Raw genomic sequence first — 27,514 nt, 5'->3', positions numbered from 1 at the left:
GCCATGTCAAATACCACACGATTAGCGGGTAGGGTTAGGGTTAGCAGTTACAAATATGTAAATCGGAAATCTTGGCGTACATTGACACGCGATCAAATGGCATTGAATAACACGCAAAAGGATGAAAATGCGTACATATAACACGCCAAATGCCATAAGAACTTTCGTGACATACAACACGATTTCATAAGATCAGTCTTCCATTGTCCACATCATCACATCGGTCAAACAGTAACTCTGAGGTCTACTCTTAGATTGTCTGTTTCATAAACCTACTGTTTCCTGTCAAATGGAACAGAAGCAGCAATTTCTATCCTGACAGACATGAATTAAAAACTATGTACAGCAACAACCCTATACTCATTAGTCTGTGGCCGTAGAAGCACAGATACTGTACGAACCGTCGTTTCCTCCCGGTTCTGTTCAATTCAACGAGGATCCGAAAGCGTGTAAAACTACTTTCTTTCTGCAACATTTTCCATCTAACATTCACGGAGCTACAAAATCAGCGAGCAGAGTCTGAGGCAGAATCCGTGGAGACAGACGCCGGAATGGGGAAACTGGGACATGAACCTGAGAAAAGGTTCATTTCTCAGCCGCAGATAAGAAATTCATCTTTGCGTGTTTATCAAACGCAGACATCCTGGAGGATTGCACTGGGCCTGAAAATAGGCAGATGAAAACGTCTTGGAATATCCTGTCACAACCGTCCCTCCATCCATTTCGGGATGCAAACGTCGCAGGGTAGCTGCTTATTCCAGAGCTAAACATGAAGGCATCAAGAGCTAAAAAATCACAACCAAAAATATCAAAACCGTCATGAAAGAGGAAATCTGCACTGGAACTGGACGAACACATCCTTTAGAGTTAAGACCTGTGAAGAGGACGGAAAAAGACAAGGATTAAACACGGAAAAACCAACTGTAAAATACATTTATTCAATCTGCACAGTTCCCTCTGGGTCTCCAGGGTACAAAACACTTTTATTGTGTTGTATCTAAAATTCTCTTTCATTGACTACACTGACCTTTAGAATATTTGGCTTTTTACAGTTTAGTCCAAGATGATCTGAGTGAAGTGGGAATATTCTAACATTGTCTCCACTCATAAAGACCCAAACAGCCACTGGTGACCAAAACCACCTACTGATCTAAACTGTTTAATACCTGCTGATCCACTAATCCTATTAATGCATGTAAAGAATTGGTGTAAAATGGAGTTTCTTGGCTGTAAATCATAATCAGATATGACCCATTTGGACATTCAGAGGCTCCGTAGTTACGGTGGAAACACTGTCATCTTCTACAACATTGATTCATCAGTAAAACCCATGGAGTTGGATCAATGACAGTGGATGGACACACTTGAGTTATTGACATCTTTGCAAAAAAGTATTTTTTTTCCAGTTTTTTTCTGTTTCCGATATAAATAACCTTAGAATTTACTCTAAGTTTTCATGAACATCTACACGATAATTGAATTAAATGTGGCAAAATACATGATTTACATCGAAAAATGCAAAATAAAGACAAGTATATTATCGCAAATAGTGATAAATCACTTAACCCATAAAGACACAGTGTTACTTTTGTGGCAGTTCCCAAATTAATAATTGTCCATATTGAACCTTCCTTAAGTGATTTATCACCATTTATTGTAATATTATCTTCTGTATTTTCTTTTTTTCAGTGTAAATTAGGTATTTTCCTACATTTAATTTACTAATCATGTAGATGTTCAGAAAAGCTCAGATTAAAGTTGAGGGTTATTATATATATCAGAGGTTTTATGAACATCTGCATGATCAGTAAACAAAGTATGGGAAAACACCTGATTTTCACTGAAAAAAATGCAAATGACAGAGGATATTATTATAATAAATGGTGATTAATCACTTAAGAAAGGTTAAATACAAGGCAGACGGCCAAGGCAGACGGCCATCCTCCAGGAGTCTGGGTCTGCTCGAGGTTTCTGCCTGTTAAAGGGAAGTTTTTCCTCGCCACTGTCACCAGTCACAAGTGTTTGCTCCTGGAGGATTCTGTTGGGTTTCTGTAAATTGACTTAGAGTCTGGTTTTGACCAACTCTATATATAAAATGTCAAGAGATAACTTTTTTGTGATCTGGCGCTATATAAATAAAATTTGATTGATTGAGTGATTTCATTGGTTTTCCCCTGTAAGTCACTTTGGAAAAAAGCGTCTGCCAAATGCGTAAACATAAACATAAATGCGTAAACATAAATACAGAGAAAAAAAAAAATAAAAAAATTTGGAAACTGCTACAAAACTAGCCCTGGGTCTTTATGGGTTAAAAGTCCGATTAAATTTAAAGGTTATTATATCAGAACATAGAAAACAGAGAAAAAGTGACTTTTCCAGCAAAAATATGTCTTTAATTGAACAGAAAAAACAAGCATCTTTATCCACTGTCATTGGTCCAACTCCATGGGTTTTACGGGTGAATCAATGTTGTAGAAGATGATGGTGTTTCCACGGTAACTACGGAGCCTCTGAATGTCCAAACGGGTCATATCTGATGTCCATGAAAAGATGAAGAACTGTATTTTACACCAATTATTTACAAATATTAAGATTAATGGATCAACAGGCATTAAACAGTTTTTTAGATCAGTAGAAGCTTTTGGTCACTACTGGATGTTTGGGTCTTTATGGGTTAAATATGGTTAAATATAGAGAAAAATTCATTTGGGAACTGACACAGAAGTAGCACTGGGTCTTGATGGGTTAATAAGTAACATAAGACCAATTAAAGCTTAAAGTTTAGTCACATGTTTCACCTGATGGTATTTGTTCCTCAACATAAAACTCATGTTTATGGTTGTATGCCTTTCGTTTTAGCAGAAGTGTCCATGGTGCGGGTAGATATTAGCGACATGTTCAATTAATAATGAGGCTTAGGGTATATCCCCAAATCCCCCCAATCCTTGGCTATATATAAATCTATCTACAATAATTGTTAGACAATTGATATAAACTCAATTTGAGCTACACAGACCTGACAGTGGCAGAATAATGGTCAGTGAAACAATATTTCCCCACAAAACTCCACCTAGTGAATGAAAATGACACTATCTGAACTCTGGAAGATTTATAAGTCGATTAATATGAACCAAATTTGATCTCAGTCGGCCTATTATTGGTCGATTTAAGTCCAAAAAAATGATTTTCAACTAAAGCGCCCCCATGTGGATGACTTATAATACTCATAGAGAAGCTGAAATCGGTAGGTTTCTTCCACTTGGGGTTCACTATGTTGGTTATCAAGGGAGAAGAAATCCAACCAAATTTGTCCTGGGTATCGTGTTCTGGCGGCAGTGTTCGGGGTAAAACTGTTACATCCCAGAAACTCAATTTCAGGACTACAAATATGTATAAAAATATATAAGGACGTATAGAAATAGAAACAAATAAACTTAAAAGCACATTCAGGAATAGAAAAATAGTTTAAGAAACATAGTTAAAAATAAACATAAGTATAAAAATATATAAAAAAATAAGAAAAAATAAATACAGTCTAGAAAATACAACTGCAAGAACATACAGACGCTCATTATAATGTAGAATAAACATAAAAACATGAGAATAAATATAAAGTGAACATTATCAGGTAATCAGAGTGATCTGAGTAATTCATTCATTATCTGAACTCACTTTATCCTCACTAGGGTCACGGGGGTCGCTTTGAGCCTATCCCAGCTACTTACAGGTGAAAGTGGGGTACACCCTGGACATTTCGCCAGTTCATCGCAGGGCTGATGTGATCTGAGTAATTTAAAATTTTTCTGCAGCTCTGAATATGTTCCAGTTTTCTTACTTCATGACGATAAACTGAATATTTTGGCACCAATCAACACTTTCCTGACAGTTTAGATCAGTGGTTTCTGACCTTTTTTGGCTCGTGACCCCATTTTAACATCACAAATTTCTGGCAACCCCAGACATTCCAAACAGAGACATTTTTTTGCTAAAATTAATTTGTTTTTGATCATGTAATAGTTTGCTATACTATGTTTCAAATAAAGGTTAATTTTAGTCGACATTTAGTCTATATAATGTATATGAGCCAACTCAAATCCCACCTCTTCGGATCATCATTCGAAAACTGACCGCCCGTTCAACCTCCTCCACTCTCACCTACCTTCTTTTGTGTGTTTTTCTTTTGTCAGTATTTGTCTCTGTATTTGTTCTTCGATTACCATTTAGTAGTAACTTCGTATCTGTTTACCCATTGGATGTATGTTTGTCCCTTGGTTGTTTATTGTAAAGCGTCTCTGAGTACTTAGAAAAGCGCTATATAAAACTGATGTATTATTATTATTATTATTATTATTATTATTATTATTATTATTATTATTATTATTATCATTATTATTATTATTATGGACGGGGGCAGTAAAGCCAGGTGTAGATTACTGCACAAAGTGAGGATTTGATTTTCCTTGGTCAGGATATGTACAGTCAGTCCAGCTTGGATTTACAAGGCTGACAATTAATACTGAACAAACAAGAACTCAAACTATGAATTATGAAAGAGCTGCAGCATCTGAAACCGACCATAATGAACATTTGACAGATAAACAGAACCACAGTGCTTCAGTTTCCAACTCAGTTTGTCATGTCTGTTATGAATTGGGATTGTCTCTGTCAACTCACCATATACTTTTTATTGGTTAGTATTTATTTTTATCAATTACTAGAAATTTCAGGCAACCCCACGTGGGGTCCCGACCCATAGGTTGAAAAACACTGGTCTATCCTTTAGTTTCCTATCAGCATAATATACCAAAAATCAAGTTCCATGGATCTTTTGTAAATAGTCAGCGTCCTTTATCATCTTCACATACATGCCTATATTCCCATACCAGCGAAGTAAATAAATAAATACATGTCCTTTATGTATTGGGATTATCTCTGTCAACTCACCATATATATTTTAGAAGTAAGCTTTTTATTTTATTTTTATTAAATACTAGAAATTACAGGCGACCCCATTTGAATTCCAGGTGACCACACGTGGGGTCCCGACCCCAAGGTTGAAAAACACTGGTTTAGACTAAACAGCTTATCAGTTACTTGAGAAAATGACAGATTAATTGACGCTGATTGCAGCCCTGGTTCTGTCCATAAACACTTGAAACTTCCCCGTCGGTTGGTTTTCTTTTTCTCCTTCAGAAACATGGCAGACGTCCTGCTTAAAAGGCAGACTGAGGACACGCCGTCCCTGAGCGGAGCCTACGTTTCCATCCCTTCCTCCTGTTTGCTCGGTGCAGTCTTATTTCAGCTGCAGTGTATGTATTTGAAGGCCTTGTTCAAACTATGGTGAAGCTGATAAACAGTATCAGTCACACGGGGGATTAGTTACCCACAGCGCACCCGTCCCACTGCTTCGCCGCTTCAGTCCAAATCTAATCATTTGCATTCTGGAGCGTGGTAGCGGAACTTACTGGACATCTTTGGTATGCGGATGGCGCCGCTGCTGGTGCCGTCGCCCCCTTCGGTCAAAGCTTTGATCTCGATGAGGTAGTCCTCCCCAGAAGGGATCTGCAGCTCTATACTGGACTTATTGGTTTCCAGTACTGTGGTCCTACCGGGCCAGTTCTGACGATACACGACCTGAAGGAGAGGACAAGTCCAAGTCCAAAACGTCATCACTGAGGCACAGATTATCTGAACCCTTTATCGTTGTAAGTGACTATTTTTGGTAATTTCCGAATACATTACAAAACAGTGACAGCAAGAGTTACAGTGAGGACAGTGAGGCAACAATGTCAGGTCCAATCTGCTCTAAAAGGTCTACGTACAACAGGGGCGTCAAACATGCGGCCCGGGGGCCAAAACCGGCCCGCCAAAGGTTCCAGTCCGGCCCGCGGGATGAATTTGTAAAAATGACACTTCAGATAGTAACAATCAAGGATGTCGAACTCGTTTTAGTTCAGCTTCCACATACAGGACAATGTGATCTCAACTAAAATAATAGCATCATAACCTATAAATAACACTGGTCAACAACAAATTTATTGTTTTGCATTTTTTTGACAGATTTTCTGAAAATGTAATTAAAACGTGTACATTTTGGATAAAAAAAACAACAAAACAAAACAGGTCATTATTTGCAGATTTGTATGTTTAAAGATGGAACGTGTTGTTAAGGGGCTCTAATATTAACCCTTTCATGCATGAATTATGAGAATCTTAATCAAGATTTTTTTTTTCTGAGTGTTTTTATTTCTCTTTAGGCATGAAAAAAACAATGTGATTGTTTTTTCTTTTCTTTTTTTTTTTTTTTTTTTATGAACCTATTTTTCATGGAGCTACAAAAATGTCCACTCAGCTGGACACCATGCGTTTAATTTTTGAAGCTCAGAAACATGTATTTACTGACATACTGTGTGAAAACTATTAAATAAAAGCATTTTTAACCTCCTGAGACCCAGCAATGCATGCTTGTCCTCTGTAGGGGACAAAAGTTTGAGAGTTTTACTTAAAAATGCTGTCCATCGTAAAGGACATTCCATTAAAAAAAACTAACTAAATAAAAATAACACTGGTCAACAACCAATTTATTGTTTAAGTTTTTTGAGCTGATTTAGGATCATTTTGGTGTGCTGAATCCAAAAATCACATTAATTTTGCTCAATCAGGTCAACTTTCTGAACTATGTTACATATTGGCTTTTTAACATTTTTGCTTACATTTATGGGCATTTTCACATCATATGATACAAAATTCTTTCGTATTTCTTGCAATAAACGAGTTCTGAAGATTTTACTTTTGCCAATTTACGATTAATGTTTTTTTTAATATTACAGGTGAATGAAATGGCTTCGACTAGAAGATCTTGCAAAAATAAGCCTGACGTATTCTGCTACATCTGCGCTGAATACACCATTGTACCTAACAGGAACCAAGTCACAAGTTTCATAAAGTGTGCTTACCAATCTTATTTTGGTATTAATTATTAGATTTTGTGAGAAGATCAAATTTTTCAAAATCAAATTAGCAAAAAAACCTGACCTGATTGAGAAAAACAGATGTCATTTTTGGATTTAGCGGTGCAAAATCGTCCTAATTCAGTTGAAAAAACCTAGACAACTTGCAAAAAAACATTTTTTTGTAACCCAGTGTAATGACTCCAAATTTTCTTAGTTTATTGTGAAAAACATAATATTACATTACACTTATAAATAATGACAAGTCCATATTTTTCTCTTTGTTTTAGTGTAAAAACTTACATTAAATTATGAAAATATTAACATTTACAAACTATCCTTTAAAATTAAAGTCTGAAAAACCTGAAATTTTGTAAGTAAAATTTTAATATTATACTTCCTGTTATTAAATATTTTGTGCCTTTGTAGATCCAATCCATAATATGTATGTATAAATGATACGTTGAGGTGTAATATTGTTAAAATTGCACATATTTTACTCAAGAAATCTCAGTTTTTTCAGGTTATTCACATCTCACAGTTTTGTTTGGATAGCTTGTAAATGTACATATTTTTCTAATAAATTTTTGACTGCACTAAAACAAAGAGAAAACTTTGGAGTCATTATTTACAAGTTATTATGCTATTGTTTTACTGGTCCGGCCCACTTGAGATTAATTTGGGCTTAATGTGGCCCCTGAGCTAAAATGAGTTTGACACCCCTGGTCTGTAAGGTCCACCTCTGCATGAACAGTGAGTGTACCTGCTTTGTTCGGTACCATGAAGTAACAGTACTAATGTAATGAATGATGTTCAAAGGGATCATGTGGATGTGGACAGGGGACTGGATCAGCACTGATGTTGGTCTAATGTTCTGAAAGTCATGTTCTAATGTTCTAAAATGCATGTGTTTTTGTTGTATTTTTTATCTTTACCTCTTGGATTATTATTAATATATATATATATATATATATATATATATATATATATATATTGCAATTTATGGGTAAGGAATCAAATATGGTAACCTCATTGATCTTGGTTTTCTATACAACAATAAAAAAGGAAGTAATAAAGTCTTGTTATGTCCTCCAATAACACACTAAGGTTGAAATTTTTGAATTTCAGAGTATTTCTATGTTATAGTCTCTGTTATAGTTATAGACGTAACAAATTAAGAAGGAATTAAAACAGGTTGTAGAAATCCACTCGATTTTTGCCAAAAAAAAATATAAAGATAGCTTTGCAGCACCTGGAGGGTTCAAATTCAAACTTTATGAACTATTAGGCTCCAAATACACAAATAAATGAACCAAAGACTAATAAAAGTGGGTTTAGCAAAATATGACCCCTTTAAATATTCTTCCTGTAGATTTTTTTTTGACATATGTGTCATGTTCTGACCATAAAACCACTACTAACTCTCATTCAGGAAGAAAAATCAGTCTTTAAACTTCAAGGAATATTGATTTGATGTTTATTATGACATTTATTACAATACAGTTGTTTTTATGGTGGCCAATGGAATGGAAAACCCTATAAGCTGTAGGTGTGATGTGTCCCTATATATATTTGTCCATATAGTGAACACAATATTGGGTTTGAAAACGAACAAAACATTTAATTAAAAACAATCTGCAGTGGAGTTTCACTGTCATCACCTGCTGTAAACAGAAGAGTGAAAAAAAGCCTCTTCTAATAGATTGCTATCTACAATATTTCCACCGGCCTTTCTGGCACAACTGAAGGAAATACAGTATATCAACAAGAACATGAGATCTGATGGTCTGTTCAGATCCATTTTTGTCTTTTCTTTTCAAAGTCAAGGTCAAATTGATTTTGTATAGTATATTTAAAACAACAAAAAGCAGCCAAAGTGCTGTAAAAAACTGTAAGTAAAAACACAAGATATGCTAAAACTATTAAAAATTAGAATTAATATAAGATATACTAAAATGTATCATTTTGTTTTTGCATCGCCGAGTAAAAAAAATTTACAGTTTTGCTAAATATACGAGTGGAAACAAGACTTCTAGCCCATTCTCTGGGCTCTGTTTTCAGGTTGAACATTTAAAAACCGATATGCAGTCACTCTACTGATCTACTCTGTGGTTTCCTGTGGGTTTTGGCTCCTGCAAATTTCATTAGTAACCTGTGCAAACCAGTGGTGGATGATGTGAAACAGGATTAAAGGAGAAATGAACCCCTTCCTAAACAGATTCTGTGCAACGCTTCAGTCATTTGATAATCCTCCTCATCTGTCTTTGGTTGGGATGTTTGACTCAGGTCTCACTGGGTTTCACTGTTTGTTTCTTTGTATAAACTGAAACCTTTGTGCATGGTTTTCAGCTGTGATATTATTAATGCACCTTAAACTCAATAATTGCACATTTAACATGTTATTTATCTCTGACAGTTTGCACAATTACCCATACACTGCACATTAATTTTAATACTGTATATATTTAGTAACAGCAGTTTATTACCCCGCCCCCTGAAGTGGAGATACGGCGTATTGTTTTTGCTTTAGTTTGTTTGCTTGTTTGTATTTTAACACTCTAGCAGCAAAACTATTATTTGAATTCATACCAAATTAGGTTTATAGATTTCCAGTGACACAGAATAGATCTAATAGCATTTTGGGAAGACTAGGTCAAAGTTCACATTTTTTATGAATTTTTTTCATTCTTTTTTTTCCTTTAATTATAATGGGCAAAATTTCAAATGTCTGTAGCAGCAAAACTATTGGTTGAATTCATATCAAAATGGGTTTATAGATTGCCAGTGACTTAGAATAGATGTAAATACATTTTGGGAAGAGTGGGTCAAAGTTAGAATTTTTCATGAAGTATTTTAAATCTTTTTTTTCCCCATTTACTTATAATGGGTGAAATTTCAAATGACTGCAGCAGCAAAACTATCGGTTGAATTCATACCAAATTTGGTTTATAGATTAGTAGTGACACAGAATAGATGTGGTTACATTTTGGGAAAAGTAGGTCAAAGTTCCAAATTTTGATGAATTTTTGAAATCTTTTTTTTTTTTTCCCATTTACTTATAATGGGTGAAATTTCAAATGACTGCAGCAGCAAAACTATTGGTTGAATTCATACCAAACTGGCTTTATGGATGAACAGTGACACAGAATAGATGTGGTTACATTTTGGGAAAAGTAGGTCAAAGTTCCAAATTTTGATGAATTTTTGAAATCTTTTTTTTCCCATTTACTTATAATGGGTGAAATTTCAAATGTCTATAAAAACATCAATGTTGTTTCAATTTACTCCAAACTTGGCACATATATAGAGGTAATTGATATGCTGACATCAGCTGGATCGATGCCAACATAAGCTACAATACATGTGAAGGGCGGGGTTTGTTGTATCTGGCACCACTTGTTTTGTTCGTTTTAATTTCCCACTTAATTCTTATTATTTTTTTATTCATCTTAAATTCTCTTGGTGTTCAGTGTGGACGGCAAAGTCAGGTTTTCTGTTTCTTTACAGTACACATGACAATAAAACACTTTGAATCTTGAATGTTGCAGGATTCATATCCATGTTTCACAAAGTTCATGTGATGTCGTTTGTCTCATGTTGCAGTGTTGTGGAGGTGCATAAAAAAAACTGCATAAAAAACACAAGTCTGATGAAAAACAGCCAAACTACATAGCGCACAGTATGTTTATTTGTTTTCTAATTCGCATATTGTGTGTAGAAACGGAAGACTGATGTTACTTTTTGCAAACTTATATGAATCTATGGATCAAAAATGACCTTGGTGACCTTTTATTTTCTATATCTTTGCAAAAAACATTAATTTCATGGTTCAGTTTCTGGGTATTCTTCAATTAACTTATTTTGGATCATCACAAATCCTTTTCTTTTCTTTCTTCTTTTTAATATCAGTAGTGTTGTATCACTCTACTAATGCACAGCATGGGTCAAAAATGGTCTGTTTTCATTTCCAATGTCATTTCATGCATGGCTGAGTATTTCTTTGCTATATCTTTGAAATAAGTGGGTTTTATCATTTAATATTCTAGGAATTGATTACATGTCTTATTGTTTATGACCTCGAAGTGTTACTTCTGTTTTCCCTTTATTATAGTGCATGTGTAGTGTAGTTTTAGTTCAGTTTTATTCAGTGTTATTATGTGGTCCAAATCACTGTTAAAACACTTATTTTATCAACATCAGCTGTAGAGTTTGTTTGGGTTGTTTTTGTTATATGTAGATGAGATGCATTCATACAAAAACTATACTGAAAGTAAGATACGTAATGAATGTCTAGAATTGCAGATGATGAAATGAACTGGTCTGATCAGATATACCCTCCTAACACCCATCAATGCATGTTTGTCCTCTGTAGGGGACAAACGTTTCAGTTTTACTTAAAAATGCTATCCATTTCAAAGGACATTCTGTTAAAAAATAAATAAAAATAAGTTAAACTAGAAAAGCACTCTGAGAGCGCAGACCTCCGCCAAGGCAGATCAGTGCCCCCCCACCCCCCCACCCCCCCGATCACCACCAAAATTTAATCATTGTTCCTTGTGCCAGTATCAATATTTCCTGAAATTTTCATCCAAATCTGTCCATAACTTTTTGAAAGATCCGGATCAGTCTTTGCCATTTGATAGAACACCCCATTGTAAATCCCTGAGTCAAATTGCATGAGATTTGCACAATTCCCCCATATTGTGATTTCCACCATAAATATTAGTCCCCTATTTATTTTACCTATATTTTAAGATTCCTTGACCATGTTAAACATACCATTAGCAACTGGATTCATAATTATATCCTTATTAGTTCAGTAGTTATTCACGAAAATCACATTTCTCGTAATGGCGGTTTTCTTCTGGATCTATCTCCTTAAGTATTAAAGCTACATGAAATCCGGTGGCATACTCCTGATGCGGAACTGACTGAGCTACACGATGGCGCTTGTCAGAAATTTCTACCTTTAATATTAAAGGCACAGTAGGCCAAAAAGTAAGGGCACCCCCATTTTTTATATAAATTGAGATAAAATCCGCCTTCTGGATCAGATCCGGATCAGCCTTTGAAATGTGATAGAGGACCCCATTGTCAATTCCTGAGTTAAATTTCATGAGTTTTGGTCAATAATTAAGCCAGATATTGGGAAACGAAAATTTTGGCCCCATTTACCACAATGTTAACGAAAATTTCAAAGTGATCCAGAATCCAGGATTTCTTCCGGATCACCCCCAAAAGTTAATCATTTCTTCCTTATCCCATTTCCAACAAACCCTGAAAATTTCATCAAAATCTGTCCATAACTTTTTGAGTTATGTTGCACATTAACGGACAGACAAACAAACAGACAAACAAACAAACCCTGGCAAAAACATAACCTCCTTGGCGGAGGTAAAAATGTATCTGGAAAAAAAAATAAAAAATGGGTGCATAATGCAGTTTCCAATCAAGACAATTATTCCATGTTAAAAAAGCTAAAATTTTCACTTTCCTGTGTCTCAGAGGATATGAAAGAATTACACAACAAAATGTCCAATTATGGGTCATTTTTAGAAGGATTTACAGAGTTTGAGCATTAAAAAAAAGTCTGTTTTTGGATGTGGTCATGAAATGTGGACTTCCTTGTTACACATTTCATCTGTTCATTCACATGCAAAAAGTTTTATTTCCATATAACATGTAAAACTAGACGCAACGATAGTATAGGTATAATATACAGGGTTCCTACAGGTTTATACAAGTTAAATCTAAGACTTTTTAAGACCTTTTTAAGACGACTTACAACAGAATTTAATGTCCATTTCACGGCCATACTGGCAAAAATTCATGACTCCTCGAGTTTGGGAAAATGTGTTCATTTACTCCATTGCTTTGATTCCCATTGTCCTGAGTCTTTTCTCACCGGTGGCTCCAAAGTTAGAGAAAATTGGTTCCTAATTTCAATATAAATTTTCAGGTTGTAGCAAGGTGAAACTGAGTCGACTAACGTTACTTTCTTTGCAGCTTAAACACATGTATTTAAACACAATACTGTCAACAAGTTTATGACAACATAACTTGAGACCTACCATATCACATGTAATACCTTTTAACCATATATACTCAGTTTTACCTGTTCCAACCTGATAATTACCACCGCCAAGGAACGGGGTTTGTTTGTTTGTCTGTTAGCAAGATAAGTCAAAAAGTTATGGACGGATTTGAATGAAATTTTCAGGAAATATGGATACTGGCACAAGGAACAAATGATTCAGTTTTGGTGGGGATCGGGGGGAGGGACTGATCTGCCTTGGTGGAGATCTGCACTCTCTGAGAACTTTTATAGTTTATATTAATATTAGGAACCAATTTTCACTAACTTTGGAGCTCCTGGTGAAAAAAGACTCAGGACAATGAGAATCAAGGTGTTGGAGTAAATATATATACTTTTATTTACAAATATATAGTTAGCTGGAAAAGCACTCGGAGAGCGCAGACCTATGCTCCCCCCCACCACCACCACCCCACAATTACCACCAAAATGTAATCATTTGTTCCTCATGCTAGTATCAACATTTCCTGAAAATTTCATCCAAATCCGTCCATAACTTTTTGAGTTTGACAGACAAACAAACAAAAAATCCTCATCTGTCTGTCCGTCCGTCCGTCCGTCCGTCTGTCTTATATTTCAACCTTTTTTTGGTGATACTCAGAAATTTTGTATAGTTATGGTTCTTTTCTGCTTTTTGATTTTTTTTTTTTTTAAATTGTCTTTTTTGTTTTGTACTAATTTTTCCATTATTTTTCCATAGATTTTTTTTATTTGTAGCAGAATTTCGCAATCATTTTCTGTAGATGTTATTATTTTGTGCTGAATTGTTAAAATCATTTTATTTTTTTTTTTTAATTTTGTACAAATTCCATAATTTTTTTACAGATTTCTATTTTTTTATTCGATTTCTGTCTGTCCGTCCGTCCGTCTGTCTTATATTTCAACCTTTTTTTGGTGATATTCAGAAATCTTGTATGGTTATGGTTCTTTTCTGCTTTTTGATTTTTTTTTTAATTTGTCTTTTTTGTTTTGTACAAATTTTTCCATTATTTTTACATAGAGTTTTTTATTTGTAGCAGAATTTCACAATCATTTTCTGTAGATGTTATTATTTTGTGCTGAATTGTTAAAATCATTTCATTTTTTTTTTTAAATTTTGTACAAATTCCATAATTTTTTTTACTTATTTCTATTTTTTTATTCGATTTCTATCTATCTATCTATCTATCTATCTATCTATCTATCTATCTATCTATCTATCTATCTATCTATCTATCTATCTATCTATCTATCTATCTATCTATCTATCTATCTTTTCAGTAAAACCATGTTAGAGGACCCATAATTAAAGGTGTCCTGTCTACATTCCCTACACGCTCTGGTGTAACACAGCCTCACAAAAGACTTATCATTAAATAAGCAGAGGCACATATCTCTGGAGAGTAAATGTTTGTGGAAAGCATAATCAAAAAGAGCGTTTTTCCACACAAATATGCAAAGTGGATCCAATATAATTCATTGTTGTCGTGGCTGGGAGAGGCTGAATTCCCTTTGTGGCATGACGCCTCTGGTTTTATCACCTGGAACAGATCTTTTAATTTTGAGAGGCCAGACAGGGCCAATCCATAATGCGACACTGGAGTGCTGAAGTCTATCTTTCCACCGCAATGAGAAAGCCATTTATTGGGATGACAGCTGCCGAGGCTCTATTTGTTTCCCCAGTTGTGGATTTCTGCTATTACTCTGACAAACTCACCTTGTATCCTGTCACCTCGGACTCATTTTCCAACGCTTTGACATGTTCCCAATTTAGAAAGATCTTAGAGTTGGTCAGCTTCCACTCGATGTTCCCCGGAGGCTGAATAGGTGCTGCAAGATATGTAATTACACAGAAACACGGTTCACAAATGAGTGAATAAATGAAAGTCATCAATAGAATTCTGCAGCCAGGCTTGATTGAATCATTGTGTTGTGGCAAAGCGATGTTTATGCTGTAAACGCTTCAACCTTCAAGTGAAGTGGAGTAAAACAGATCAAGAAAAACTGAAAAAAAAACCACTCTCCCTGATTAGCCTTTCATTAATGTGTGTGAAAAGACAGATAATAGGAGACGGACGACAAGTTCACCCTGAGAAAACACGAGACGAGTTTCAGAGAAGATTTAGAGGGGGGGGGGGCGTTGAGGACAAGTACAGCACTGTTTACATGAATAATAACAACAAAAACAACAACAACAACATCATAATATAGTTTTATATTGGGATAAATATCATTGGTTAGTTTGGTTTAAATTATTATCTTTGCTTCCAAAATGTCTCAGAGATGGTTCTTCCTCTAAGCAAATATTAATGTTTTTATCTCAAATCATCATGAACAGGACTTATCTAAGCACCTTATGTGGTTTGACTACACTTCCCTGTCGAACCACCCTAGATCAAATCACTGTTTTCTAGTGCTGGGCAGCGATTAAAATTTTTAGTTGCAATTAATTGTGTGGATTTCTGCGATTAATCGCGATTAATCACATAGTTATATTTGGGGGGGTTGCCGGCATCAACAGCGTGTATTGCCTTTAAGTGATATTTCAGACTGGAAGTACTCCGGTGATAAAAAAAAATAATTCCACATTGCAGTGCTTCCAAACAACTGTGTCCTTCTCACCCCCACCATCTGAAGACATTTAAAATGAAAATGTCCATGTAAAAGACCCCTACTTTTCTCCATGTTTATGTCCACACCAGTTTATTTCCACTTGTGAGTGACTGACAGGAGTCTTAAGCCCACTAATAAGTACTAATACTAATAAACCCAATAATATGTGATGTTCAGTTGTTCAAAGCAAGCAAAGGGGGCCCTCTAGTGGTCGGAATAAGTTGCACTAACGTATGTTTTGTCCTTTCGGTGTTACCGTAGTCAGTTCGGACATAAGAAGGAACTAACTAATAAAATAAAGACAAAATAAATCAATTAGTTATGTCTACTAATGATATGCATATTCACAGAGAATGCATAGATGTAATTATTATAAACTGAAATTGACTTCTAATACAACAATCACATCGTAAATAAGTAAAGGTTAGTTCAAAGGCTGGCATATTATACCTAAGCACAAGCAATGGATTTACATAAACTTAGCATGAGCCTGCATAAAGAATTAGCAACCCATCTGCGACTGCTAGCATAAATGAATTAGCTTAAACATGTTAATAACACATTGTAATGAACACATCCAAAATAACGTCATAAACATGTTTCTAACGACACGTTTGCATGTGAAATTATTTAGCAAACAACAGAATGACTGAAACATACAGGCGTTGAACTGCAGGAGTTAAAGTTTGATTCAGCATTACTTGGAAAGTTCGCTCACTTTTCTCCTCTCAGCTACACCTGCACCGGCGCTTGGTACGTGTGGAGCGCCAAAATAAAAGCATGAGTTTCAAAATAAGAGTCCGTATGTATAAATGAACTAAGACTTGCTTGAAAGGCAGAACAATAATAAAACGGCATTAACGTGAGATAAAAAAAAAATGTTGGCGTTATTCAATGAATGCGTTAACGCAGTAATAACGCGTTAACTTGCCCAGCCCTACTGTTTTCTCTTTAACTCACTGTGCCCTGAAATGTGTAAATGTGTTAATACTGTATGTTACGACCCTGAGGTTGTATATGAATGCGTTTCGTTTATTATGTCATCCCACACTGGCCTGTAGAGGGCCAGTGGTGTATGAGTGGGCATGTATTGGAAGTGTGTGTGCTTAAGTGCAGCTGGCTGTCCCAGATTGGAGGAACGTGCGTCCTGCGGATTGGCCAGCCTGGAACGCACAGTCCGGTAATTGGTGGAGAAAGAGGGAGTCCGGCTTTAAACTGAGCTTGATGACAGCCCAGCCCCGCTCCTCGACCTCGCCCTGCTCCCAACCAACGCCGCCAGTTTTGTTTGATGATTTGTGAGAGAGGGTGTTTCGGAGTTTTTGTATTTGATCAAATTGTAAATAGTTTGTAGTCACTGCAGCACATGTTAAGGGGGAGAAGTCTATTTTATTTTATCACGTTTTCTCCTGTTTTGAGTTAGGAGGCCAGGTTAGACCTGTGTGTTTTGGTTTCTTTATTTGGATTAGGGAAATTTAGAGTGTCTGAGTTGGTTTTGTTTGTTATTTTGCCACTGCTCATCTTAAAATAAATAAACTGCTGCTCAGCTTCAATTTAACATCTACTGTCGCAGTCTTCTTTGGGAGTGGGATTGGAGTGGGAGTCATTTTATGTTATGCCTTTTGTACCCCTAGACCAGGGCGTAACACTGTGCATTAACAAATCATTTCGTTTTTCTACAGATTTTTAAATTAGAAGTCTTTGTTTACAGTACTGTAAAGGAAGGAAGTTATCTAGAGTAGGTTGTTAGCCATTTTTTTTTCATGTTGTATCATGGCACAAAGTATCGGAAACAGCGCTACACTAACAGGCAATTCCAGTGGAAAAAATATTTTTTCTTTTTTTCTTTTTATTTTATTTCGAACATGCAAAGAAAATAAAACAAAACAAAGCAAATTAAGACATAAACAAAATAACATTTAAATGGACAGAATCTATCTTCAAGCACATACAAGTCTGAATTTTGCATGGTTGAAAAGGAGTAGGAAGAAGTATAAACTTATTTAATCCTACCCCTCAGTGCTTTTACACCTTTATCGTTAACTTTATACAGCAATCAGCCTATACTATTTCCCTAATTTTAGCATCGAACCACAACAATCCATAATATAGTCTATTTATTTATTGTCAATAAGCCTCAATAAATTTAAGTTGGACTTCTTCCCACTCTTTTTCAGGCATGTAAATGAAACTGTTGTGCTGTTCTTCTGTCTAAGATTGTTGCGACTGTTGATATTTGTATTATTATGCATGTTTTGCTTGTTCACATATGTGTTAAATTTCATTGCATGTTTGGAATAAATCACTAAATCACAAATAAAACAATTGTATGTGTCACCAATGAAATTCCACCAATGAGGTCGTCCGTGGCCTCGGACCCGAATGCAAACGCTGCTTTAAATCAGACCCAGAGCTACAGCTTAGCTTCAAAAAGCAAAGGTTATTTCAGTGGAAAAAGCAGCAGACGTTAGATAAAACGTGGCCGTGTGTGTTTGACTTACGTGGTTTCTTGGTGGTGATGTTGAAGACGGGGCTGGAGGGTCCGAGGCCGGCGCTGTTCTGGGCTCGGACTGAGATCTGATAGTCCGTGCTGCCCTTTAGGCCCGAGAGCCGAGCTGTGGTGTTGATAACCCTCACTCTGTCTGCATCACTCTGCCAAGAGCCGTTCTCCCAGAAGAGAACCTGGACCAAAGACATGGAGTCGTTACTGCAAACCTCACGCCTGACCTCACCTTTTCCCTTTTTACTACGCATTCACAGATCTATACAGAAGAGGAAACTGAGGCCGGACCGACTGCACCTCAAAGTCAAATCAAACATAAATGAGCTTCTACTGTACATGTCTTGCAGAGAGCATTTTCGCTGAGGGTTAGATTAGAAGATCGATACCACATAATACCTGGGCGTTAAATATGAAGCTGGAGCCAGAGGATGATTAGCTTAGTTTGGCATTAAGGAGGAAGGAGAGAACACTTAGTCTGGCTCCACTGAGAAGAAACACAAATCCACCTACACATCACGAATCAGTAATAAAGAGATCAAATTAAAATTATATCACCTTATTTTATCCTGTAATGACAGCATGTAATAATACTGGGAGGAATTTTCTTGAGAGCAGTGATCTCCATAGTTACGGTAAGTTGAAAAGACATTGGACCGAAATGAGTAGTATATTTAAAGGAGTGATATTTAGCTGCTTTTTAAAATGGAATTATGCATTTTCAAACATTTCCCTGTGGTCTATACACACTGTAAATGCTCTGCTTGGGTCTGAATTCTTCATTAATTCAACTCCACAGGTCCATCTTCAACCCTATTTCTGACTAATGACACCAGAAAGGTCATTTTGAGCGCTGGTCCTTTAAATGCAAATGAGCCAGTTCAAGCCCCACCCCCTTCAGGTTGTTGGCTGTGCTGCTCTGTCCTGTTCAACCAACAACTGAACATTTGAGGTAATCGCCTCTAAATTTGGACATATTTTCAGTATGAAGTACAACCGCTGCTGCTGACAAACAATTATGGTGTATTTGGAGAAATGTTTGTCGGACCTTATATGTGCAAATGTGGTGATGTAATTAGTTATAGATGTAACAAATCAAGCAGGAATTAAACGGGTTGTAGAAATCCCCTCGATTTTTGCCAAAATGAATATAAAGATAGCTTGTAAATCAATCCATGTAAATAATTGGAGTAAAATGCAGTTTGTCATCTTTTCACGGTCATCAGATATGACCCATTTGGACATTTAGAGGCTCAGTAGTTACCATGGAAACACCGTGATCTTCTACACAACCTTATATAAGCAAATGTCCTGACGTAATTAGTTATAGACGTAACAAATTAAGAAGGAATTATATACGTATAATATGAACTATTAGGGTCCAAATACACAAATAAATGAACCAAAGACTAATAAAAATGGGTTTAGCAAAATATGAGCCCTTTAAATGTTCTTCCTCTAGATTTTTTGACATACTTGTCATGTTCTGACCATAAAACCACTTGTGACTCTAATTCAGGAGGAAAAAATCAGTCTTTAAACTTTAATAAATATTGATTTTTATGTTTATTATGACATTTATCACAATAAAGTTGTTTTTATGGTGGTCAATGGAATGGGAAACCCTATAAGCTGTATGCCCCACCCCCTCCTGGTTGCTGACCGTGCTTTCTGTCCCATTCAGCCTTTTGTGTTCGTTAATACAACCAACAACTGAACATTTGAGGTAATGTCGTTATGTCGTACTCAGAGAAGTGTTTGTCAGAAGTCTTGACCTTATATGTGCAAATGTCGTGACACAACTAGTTATAGACGTAACAAATTAAGCAGGAATTAAAACAGGTTGTAGAAATCCACTGGATTTTTGGAATGAATAAAAAGATAACTTTGCAGCACCTGGAGGGTTCAAATTAAATCTTTTTGAACTATTAGTGTCCAAATACACAAATAAATGTACCATTTACCTCCTTCCTCATTTATGACAATCTTGTAGTGTTACTGAAAAGGCCTCTAGTGAACAAATTCCTCCCCCCTGTTAGATTATCTGTGTGTTGCATGTATCTAATTGTATACATTGGGTTTTTCAAGAAAAAAAATTATCACACTGATCATGTAGAGCACAGGTGTCAAACATGCGGCCCGGGGGCCAAAACTGGCCCCCCAAAGGTTCCAATCCAGCCCTGTGGGATGACTTTGCAAAGTGCAGGAGATATTAACAGCCAAGGGCAACAAACTCGAAAATAATAGCATAATAAAACCTAGAAATAAAGACTCCAAATGTTCTTCTTGGTTTAATATGAAAAAATAATCTGACATTATGCCTGATTTATTACAAAGATCATTAAACTCTGATATCCTTCCATCAATAACTTGAACAAATATGAACTACCTGAAATGTCTAAAGAAAAATAAGTGTAATTTTAACAATATTGTGCCTGTTTTGTGTCTTGGTAGATCTGTATAAATGTTAAGTTGAGGCATAATATTGATTAAAAAAAAAAAAAAGTTTTTATTATTTCTTCTTATTTTTCTTCAGAAATTTCATTTTTTTTTCAGGTTATTCACATCACGTTTTCGTTTGGGTAGTTTGTAAAATGTAAATGATTTCATAATTTAATGTTATTTTTTGCATATAAAAATTTTGAAGTTGTCATTATTTATAGGCTATTATGCTATTATTTGACTGGTCCGGCCCACTGGAGGTCAAATTGGGCTGAATGTGGCCCCTGAAAGAAAATGAGTTTGACACTCCTGATGTAGAGGGCTTCAAAACGCATGTATCAAATATGATATGTATAGGGTTAATGAAAACTTAATTATCAATATTCTACTCTATTTCTGCAGTTAGACCATGTTAAAAAATTTAAAAATTAGACCTTAACGTCTAACACAGTAGAAGAATTCATTGATGAAACCTACCTTAAAAGACTTCCCTATCTGTTCAGCTGCTGTGGGCCTTAAAACCACCGAGTGATAGCGTATCAGCAACACCACAAGCAACACTGGAAGTGAGGCGTAGAGGGAAGGGGCTCTTTACAATCTGTATTCATAGGGAGATCACTTATGACCCGAACACGACACAAGGAAACCAGACAGGGAAATGTCAAACAGATGGTTTGAGAGGAGGTACTTATTCAATTGGCTGCACACAGGTTTTGGGGATCTTGCTTGGGAAAGGCAGATTAGCAACAGGGCCTGGAGTTGCTGATAACAGATGCATCTGGGGTATGCTTTTTTTTCTTTTTTTTTTTTTACCGCCAGCGGTTTAATTATGGCAGTTTTACTGGCACTTGAGGAAAAAGCGCATACCTGAGAAGATGAAGTTTACAGTTTTCAGCAACACTTCTGCTAAGACTCTAAAGACGCTCTCAAAAGGGATGAAAGAAAAGGATCTGAAAAAGACTTCAGCTGTCTTGTTGCATCTTAAAGTCTTATGGAGTCACCGCCAGGAAAAAAACAAACACTAAGGCCTGAATGGAGAACACCACAACGCTTATTTGTTTGTCCTTTATGCATTTTATAAGTTTGAAGTTGGAAAATTCAGCGAACGAGGGTGGATTACTCAGCGTCGTCTACCAGGCCGATGCTATAATCTATATTTTAACAATAACTCCAGTGACTGAATGTGAAATGACGCTTGTCGGCTGTAACTAACCCATGCAGAATTATCACCAGATGCACTTTGCCTGGGCTCTGCAGAGCTGTAATGCAACTTTTAGTTGATTGCTCGGCTCTGTGGACAGCAACTCGACTGTATTTCACTCTAAATGCTCTTAGACTGTCATTTTTAGCCACAGCGGAGAGGGGTTTAATCGAAAAAGTGCTTAAACCTGAGCCTCATCCTCAGCATCAAATGACAGGCAGAGTTAGAGGCCAGCAGGTGAACATGGTGTGGTGTCTGCGAAAGTATTTTACACAGTGACGGAAACATAAAACTGATGATGTGTTACATAAGGAAGTTCACAGTAGGAGTTACAAAAGATATTTATCTAAATGATGATGATTACTTATTAATCACGGTTGCAACTATTGCTACTATCACCTCATTGCTATAACTTTTATCCTGTGATTATTTAAAAAAAAAGAGAAAGTATGTGTGTGTACAGAGTATATATGTATAATTATTATTATTTCTACTAGTACTTTCTAATGTGCTACTACTACTGTTTTTATCATTATTGTTATTGATATGTTCTTGTAATATTTCTGATATGTATACATTCAGTGTTGTGCTGCTACTGGAAACTTAATTTCCTGAGCTCTCTGCCCAAGGGATCAATATAGTTCTATTTTATCTAATGTAATGTAATGTAATGTAATGTAATGTAATGAAAGTGTTAAAAAAGATCATTCATTAATCCTCACCTACAGACTGTATATTGTCTGATAATTTATGGATTCTGACTATTATTACTATAAATTAAAGAACATCCACATGAAAATAAAAGAATAAGTAAACCTCTTAATGGATACAATGGACAGATCCTAGCTGACATCAAATGGAATAAAGATAAGACATAAAATGGACGATTCATAAAACTTTTCTTTCTCTTAAATGATTTGACTAACCTGTGACCTTCTCAGTTTGTGTTATAGTTACTATTATCATTAATCATTACTTATTAAATTACTATGTAAACTCTTAACACATGCTAAGAAACATTTGTTAACAGTTATTCAATGTATTATTGTGTTAATTAACTATTAATTGGTGCTGATTATTAATCTAATCTACTCTAATCTAATCTAGTTTAATCTAATCTAATCTAGTTTAATATAATCTAATCTACTTGAACCTAATTTAATCTAATCTAGTTTAATCTAATCTAATCTAGTTCAATCTAATATAATTTAATCTAATCTAATCTAGTTTAATCTAATCTAATATAATCTAGTTTAATCTAATATAATTCAGTTTAATCTAATATAATGTAATCTAGTTTAATATAATCTAATCTAGTTTAATCTAATCTACTCTAATCTAATCTAGTTTAATCTAATCTAATATAATCTAGTTTAATCTAATATAATTCAGTTTAATCTAATATAATGTAATCTAGTTTAATATAATCTAATCTAGTTTAATCTAATCTACTCTAATCTAATCTAGTTTAATCTAATCTAATCTAGTTTAATCTAATATAATTCAGTTTAATCTAATCGAATGTAATCTAGTTTAATCTAATCTAATTTAATCTAATCTAATCTAGTTTAATCTAATATAATTCAGTTTAATCTAACCTAATGTAATCTAGTTGAATCTAATCTAGTTGAATCTAATTCAATCTAATCTAATCTAGTTTAATCTAACCTAATCTAATCTGCTCTAATCTGCTCTAATCTACTCTAATTTAGTTTAATCTAATCTAATCTAATCTAATCTAATCTAATTCAGGAACTGAAGATGGATGGTGTGGATATTTTATTTCTGATATTTTTTCAGGTGCTTTCTGTACAACTGGTTTTGAGAACACACACAAAGGCGTAGGACTGACGGTGGACCTGAATGCATGGTCATGGGATAGTCCTAGTAAAGACATGCTCAAGGACACTGTGAAATGGAAATGAAAGGCCTGGCCGCCGGTGTTCAGTGGGCACCATGCATGAGGAGCTGCTGGGACAGATTGGCAAAAGTAGACCAGATCTGTCCAGACACTCCACAGCTGGAGCCAAAGCACCGGGATGGATCTGCATCTGTGACGGCTTCCACCGCCTCCCAGCAACAGACTGGACCTATTATGACTGTTAGTCTGCATTAATACTGTTAGTGAAGTCAGGGGTTTAGTTCAGGACCTACGTTCAGTCCAATATGACCTCAGACTAGTACAATAATAACAAAATAACCTATAAATAATGTCAACTCCAAACTTTTTTCTATTATTTCAAGTGAAAAATGTAAAATTACATTATGAAAATGTTTACATCTAGAAACTAAAAAAATGGAATAACATGAATAACCTGAAATTTCTTCAGATGATTAATATAAATATGAAATGTCTTACGAGAAGTGCAATTTTAACAATATTACATCTCAGTTTATCATTTACACGTTCTTTACAACTAACAGATGACAGTGGATCTACACATGCACAAAACATTTAATAACAGGCAGAACATTGGTTCAATTACACTTTCTTCTCATAAGACATTTCATGTTGTTTATATTTCTTCAGATTATTCACATTTTTTATGAAAGGATAGTTTGTAAATGTAAACAGTTTCATGTAGTTATACTTTTTTTTTTACACTAAAACAAAGAAAACGAGGCTTCTGCTGTCAGGGGTCAACACCAAGGGTATTAAAGCCCGACCGATTAATCGGGCCGATTATAGCGTATCACCAATTAATCAACATCGGCCAATATGTAGCTGATGTAGCCGATATATGAACTTTTTTTGCTGCGTGGAGATTCTGTCGCTCGCTGCTCCTGTGTGTGTGTGTGTGTGTGTGTGTGTGTGTGTGTGTGTGTGTGTGTGCTGCCAAGAGAATAAGAGGAACTTTAAAGCGAGTTAGTTTCACTTTCACTCCTGCTTGGACAATGACGCTATCACCCCCCCACACACAATCACATAATCACAGAGCTACCCCCCCTCTCCGAAAATCACAGACCCCCCCCCCCCCCCTCGTCTTATGAAGTATTCACCCACACACACACACCCATGTTCCTGCACTTCCTGTCTACCTCACAGTTTCATTCTGCCAGCAGGCCTGGGTGTTAACAGTGTAGGGGAGACTGGGGACAGTTGTAACACAGGTCAGTTGTAACTCTTGCAATTGCTCCAATCAAGAACAACTTAGGACTCACCTAATTCACTCTGCACATGCTCAGTTTAGTCCTTAGACCACATAAGAAGTTGTAGTGCCATGAGGCAGACACATCCAAATTTGTGAGTGAAAACATAATTGTGTGGTAAATGATATTTTTTGCTGTAATTATTTTTGTGATTGCATAGCTTGCGTTTAAAAGTTGTGTAAATTATATTTGTGAGATAAACAAAGATTTATGCAACTGTTTATCCACCTGTCCACAATTATCTAATATAAGATTATTATATCCTGTGTAGATCAGTGTTCTTATTTCATATATCGGCCAATATATCGGTTATCGGCCAATATTGGATATCAGCTGATATTTTGGATATCGGCTTTTTTTAGCCCCCAATATCGATATTGGCATCGGCCCCAAAAATCACATATCGGTCGGGCTCTAATGGGTATATCCCCGAAATCCCTCCAGTCCTCTGCTATATATAAATCTATCTGCAATAATTGTTAGACAATCGATATGAACTCAATTTGAGCTACATCGACCTGACAGTGGCAGAAAAATGGTCAGAGAAACAATTTCCGCCCACAAAACACCACTTAGTAGGGCTGCACGATTAATAGATTTTAAATCGAAATCAGATTTTTTAATTAGGAGGATTTTTAAAGAAGGGAAATCGTCAAATCGATTTAATCCCTGTTGTGTCTCCGAGCCGCACACCTCCGAGCTACCGTAGGCTCCTCCTCCTAACTGTGGGAGTGGTCTTTCACAGAAGTCCGTGTAATGACCACAGACCTTAAATCTGTGATGGGCTGCAGTAGTGATACCAATGTAAGCTGTGATCCATGCATGGATCCCCCAATTCAAATATAACTGCATGGGGATCACTCATCTGACATGGTCCAAGCAGACATGACTGATGCCTGTCACTGACTTACACTGGTAGAACTTCTGTGGGCCCATCACGGAACTTTTGGGGATTCCGTGAAACCATCACAGATTTGAGGGTGGGAGCAGTGCCTTGCCTTGCATTGCGGGCTGCTCACGAAAATGACATGCCGACTTCTGTTGTCTTTTGTAGTTTTACCCAAAAATTGAAATTGAAAATCAAGTTTTGGAAGAAAAAATCTCATTCATTAAATCTTTTTTTCATCCAAAACTGTACAGCCCTACCACCTAGTGAAAGAAAATGACCCCATATGAACTCTGGATGGTAGCCAGAAAATGGACATTTGGAAGACGATCAACATGAACCAAATTGTATCTCAATCGGCCAATTATTACTCGATTTATGTCCAAAAAACTGATTTTTAATTAAAGCGCCCCCATGTGGATGACTTGTAATACTCATAGAGAAGCTGAAATTGATGGGGTTCTTCCACTAGGGGTTCACTATGTTGGTTATCAAGGGAGAAGAAATCCAACCAAATCTGTCCTAGTTATCGACAAAACACCAAGGAGATCCGGTTGCGGTGTTTGGGGTAAAACCAATATTAGGGATGCACTGACATGACTTTTTCAGTTCCAACGCCAATACCAATGCTGGGGCCTTGCATGTCGGTCGATACCCAATACCGATCCAATATCAGTGTTGATTTAAAAAGCTACAAGCCTTACCTGGTGTGGTCAGGCTGAAATACCTCTGTTGTGACTAATTTATTTGAGTTGAAGTTTATATCAAAAGGATGCACTATTTATTTATTTTCAGACATTTCAGTCGATTGTTAATAATAAAAGAGTCATAACAAAGCTGATAATTATTAAGAGAAAATGCTTTAATTTAAGCAATTTCAGGAAGTGCTTCTATTTTGAAGTTTGTCAAAACAGGAAGTACCTTTAGAGTGTGTTGAAAAAAGAAGAAACTTTACACTTCTAGACGCAGAGTGGCAGTTACCTGTTTGTGTTCTGGATGCTGCAGCACATTTTATAATAAATGCTCAGTTTGAGAAGAAACTCGCCTGGTCATTAAACGGCCAAACTCCAACTACACTCCAACCTCCAAATCACTGAGCCCTTAGTTCGCTCCATGTTGCCTGCATGTGTTTGCAACAACTCCACTCAACTCTTGGCATGCATGACGTAGCCCATGTCACAAAAACTTTAAAGGGAAAGGATCGGTCTTACAGATCGGTCTTAGATCGGTTGTTTTTACAGAACACCGATCCAGCTAAAATGTTGATATCGGGGCCTGATATCCAATCCCCTAAACTCGATTTCGGGGATATAATAATCGGTAATTATTAGGCCTGTAATGGTACACGTACCGAACCGAACCGTTTCGGTGCACCCCTGTTCGGTTCAGTACACAGCTGTACCGAAACGGCACAGTATGATGAGAAAAAGAAAAAGGAATGAAAGATGTTGTTCAATGCGAAACTTTAAATCCATGCAAGTTTCATATGTACATATTGAAGGAGCACACATTGACCTGAAATATGAAATAGCAGCTGATATAAGGTTAAAAAAAACAACAAATATGATGTGAACCTGGAAGGAAGAGACTGAAGACCCTCCAGCATCAGTCCAGTCCAGTTTGGATCAGTTCAGGTTCAGGTGAAAGACAACAACGAGGAAAGAGACGTTAATAAGACGGACGTTGTTTGGCCCCTGGGAAC

The 27,514-nt window shown here is 36.0% G+C and overlaps 1 protein-coding gene across 1 annotated transcript in view; it reads right to left on the bottom strand.

The window, feature by feature from the left end:
* Positions 1-209: 209 nt before the first annotated feature.
* The window catches only part of cntn6 (contactin 6), a 157,425-nt gene continuing 130,120 nt past the window's right edge, over positions 210-27,514 (bottom strand). The window contains exons 20-23 of the mRNA XM_030135526.1: positions 18,135-18,315; positions 14,741-14,853; positions 5,466-5,634; positions 210-874 (exon numbers count right to left, since the gene is read on the bottom strand). Coding sequence (XP_029991386.1) covers positions 786-874; positions 5,466-5,634; positions 14,741-14,853; positions 18,135-18,315 — 552 coding nt within the window. The 3' untranslated portion in view covers positions 210-785. The remainder of the gene's footprint in view (positions 875-5,465; positions 5,635-14,740; positions 14,854-18,134; positions 18,316-27,514) is intronic.

Source organism: Sphaeramia orbicularis, chromosome 5, assembly GCF_902148855.1.
Source record: "Sphaeramia orbicularis chromosome 5, fSphaOr1.1, whole genome shotgun sequence".
NCBI lineage: Eukaryota > Metazoa > Chordata > Actinopteri > Kurtiformes > Apogonidae > Sphaeramia > Sphaeramia orbicularis.
The sequence above is the reverse complement of the archived record's forward strand: the minus strand, read 5'-3'. Positions and strand labels throughout refer to the sequence as shown.